Source organism: Lottia gigantea, assembly GCF_000327385.1.
Source record: "Lottia gigantea unplaced genomic scaffold LOTGIsca_2287, whole genome shotgun sequence".
Lineage (NCBI taxonomy): Eukaryota > Metazoa > Mollusca > Gastropoda > Lottiidae > Lottia > Lottia gigantea.
In genome coordinates this window covers 1206-3290 of record NW_008708634.1, presented here as the reverse complement: position 1 = coordinate 3290, position 2085 = coordinate 1206, and the positions used below count along the sequence as shown (strand labels likewise).

General features: G+C 34.9%; 1 protein-coding gene across 1 annotated transcript; it reads right to left on the bottom strand.

Moving 5' to 3' along the window:
- Nucleotides 1-1166: 1166 nt before the first annotated feature.
- On the bottom strand, nucleotides 1167-1721 carry LOTGIDRAFT_176628 (hypothetical protein; the record flags this gene model as incomplete). Its single annotated transcript, XM_009054850.1, has 1 exon — nucleotides 1167-1721. One exon carries the CDS (start codon nucleotides 1719-1721, stop codon nucleotides 1167-1169), a length of 555 nt encoding a protein of 184 aa, XP_009053098.1.
- Nucleotides 1722-2085: the final 364 nt, after the last annotated feature.

Genomic DNA, 2085 nt, shown 5'->3' with positions numbered 1-2085 from the left:
CTTTTATTATTTCCAAGTGTTTACAGAGATAAATATAGATAAATATATGTACATGTTAAAAGATAGTAATATCTTCAATATTGGTATTAACAATATCATAACAATATTGACTGGGAAATATTAATAACATAGCCTACAGTCCCAGAAAGAAGTAACGAGACACATTTAAATATTTTATTCCTCGAGATTTCGTCTCATCGAGACGACTTTATCAAATGATTTTCGACGACGACGAACGCTCGTAGAATAAAATACTTTAGTCACTCTTAAAAGGTGTCTAATTTCTTTTATTATACAACAACATAGAGTGATACACCATTACTTTCAATACAAACAGTCCACTTTACGTTAAGGTAGTATAAGTAGTATTGAACACAGAACTCTAGCTTTCTATTAATATAAATGTTACCTCAAAATCAAATAGACTGTTCTTATGAATAATTTGAATCGCACCCTAAATATACATTATACACATCTTTGAAGGATTATATTCGGTGTTGTTAAATCGGTTAACGAATACAAAGCATTAAGCCCCCGCCGTTAGCCGCCGCCGTTGACCTCTGGAAGCCCCCGTCATTGTTTTTTGAACTAACCGTCGAGGTGGGCGAGTAGCTAAATGTTTGACAGAATTCGACTTTTGTGATTTATTAAAGTGTATGAAACTTCATCTGGGTGTCATCAGCATCTGTTCTGAAATATACACCACCTGGTGTTACTCAATAACGAATGTTTTATTGATTAATTTTTAGAAAAATGATATTCCCAAAACACGATATTTGCCTTCCTTTAATGAAGTTTAAATCTTAAACATTTTCATTTCATTAATTTATACATTTTGAAATAAACAGCACGAAACAGTCGTAGAAGACTGAAGTCAATTGAAGTCAGAGTTTAGCAGCTTAGCCGACTTAACCACTGAAATTTCAGCAAAGTTGGCCACAGTTACGTTACTATAACGATTTGCTTATAGGTCTAATACAAATATCACATGAATATTTCTTGATTACATGATTGACAGTAGAGTGGGCGTGGTCTCTTGTGTTATGTATAATTATTCGAATGTATCACGTCTTGTATTCTAAAATACAGTCAAAATAAGTCAATGACCACAGTCATGATTAGCGTTGGTAAAAAATCACTGTACAGTTTTCACAGATTCTCCAAAGTCAACATTTATTAACCACAGTATAATCATCACCTTTAGGGCCCACAATTCTCTTAATTTCTCGCGTTAGATTCAGTTTGTCTTTCGGCAGATTTTCATAATCATCATTTACAATCTTTTTATTCTGACTATTGTTGAGTTCCATTCCTTTGTCCGTACTTGCATCATTCTGTGGCTTCTTCTGAATATCTGCGCACTCTTCGTTGGTATTTGGAACACTTTCGAGTTGTCCCGGGGCAAGTTCGAGTTGTTCCGGATCGTGTTCGAGCTGTTCTGGAGTATATTCACCATATTTTGAGTAACCATCATTATCTAGCGAATCTGTGTTTTCGGTTGACAGCATTACCACTTGGACTGCTTTCTTGCGATTGGTCTGAATAAAATTATTAGGAATATGGTCATAACCGTCAGAATGACTATTTCTATCTCCTGAATTAGTATGTATTGTGTTGGAGTAAATATGTCTACCAGCAACATTCTGATCCGTTACGTTCTGGTCGGTCTGTTGCTTCTTCTTTCTCCGTTTTAGGAAACTGCAACAAAAAATGAAAGGCATCTTAAGGACATTGACAGAAAATCAATATATATCAGATTTCATCTTTTAGCTTTGATTAGATCTACAGAAGGATGAGCTCCAAAAACTGGCACGTCCTGCATCCGCTATTTTGTTCAGTTCAAACCGAATCGCCAGATAAGTTCTCATGATATACTGAAAGCCAATAGGAGAGCGAGAGATATAAAGTTAAATAAAATCATTGTTATATTAGTTATATAGTTATATAAAAATAAGAGATAAAATCATGACTTGCTTTTGCGTCTATAATCATTAGTAGCGTAGTGAGGATTTTATTGGTGGATGCAAGTGAGCTCCCAGTAGACCCACGTGTATTTTATATGGCACAAGTCATGGTGAGGTCAGG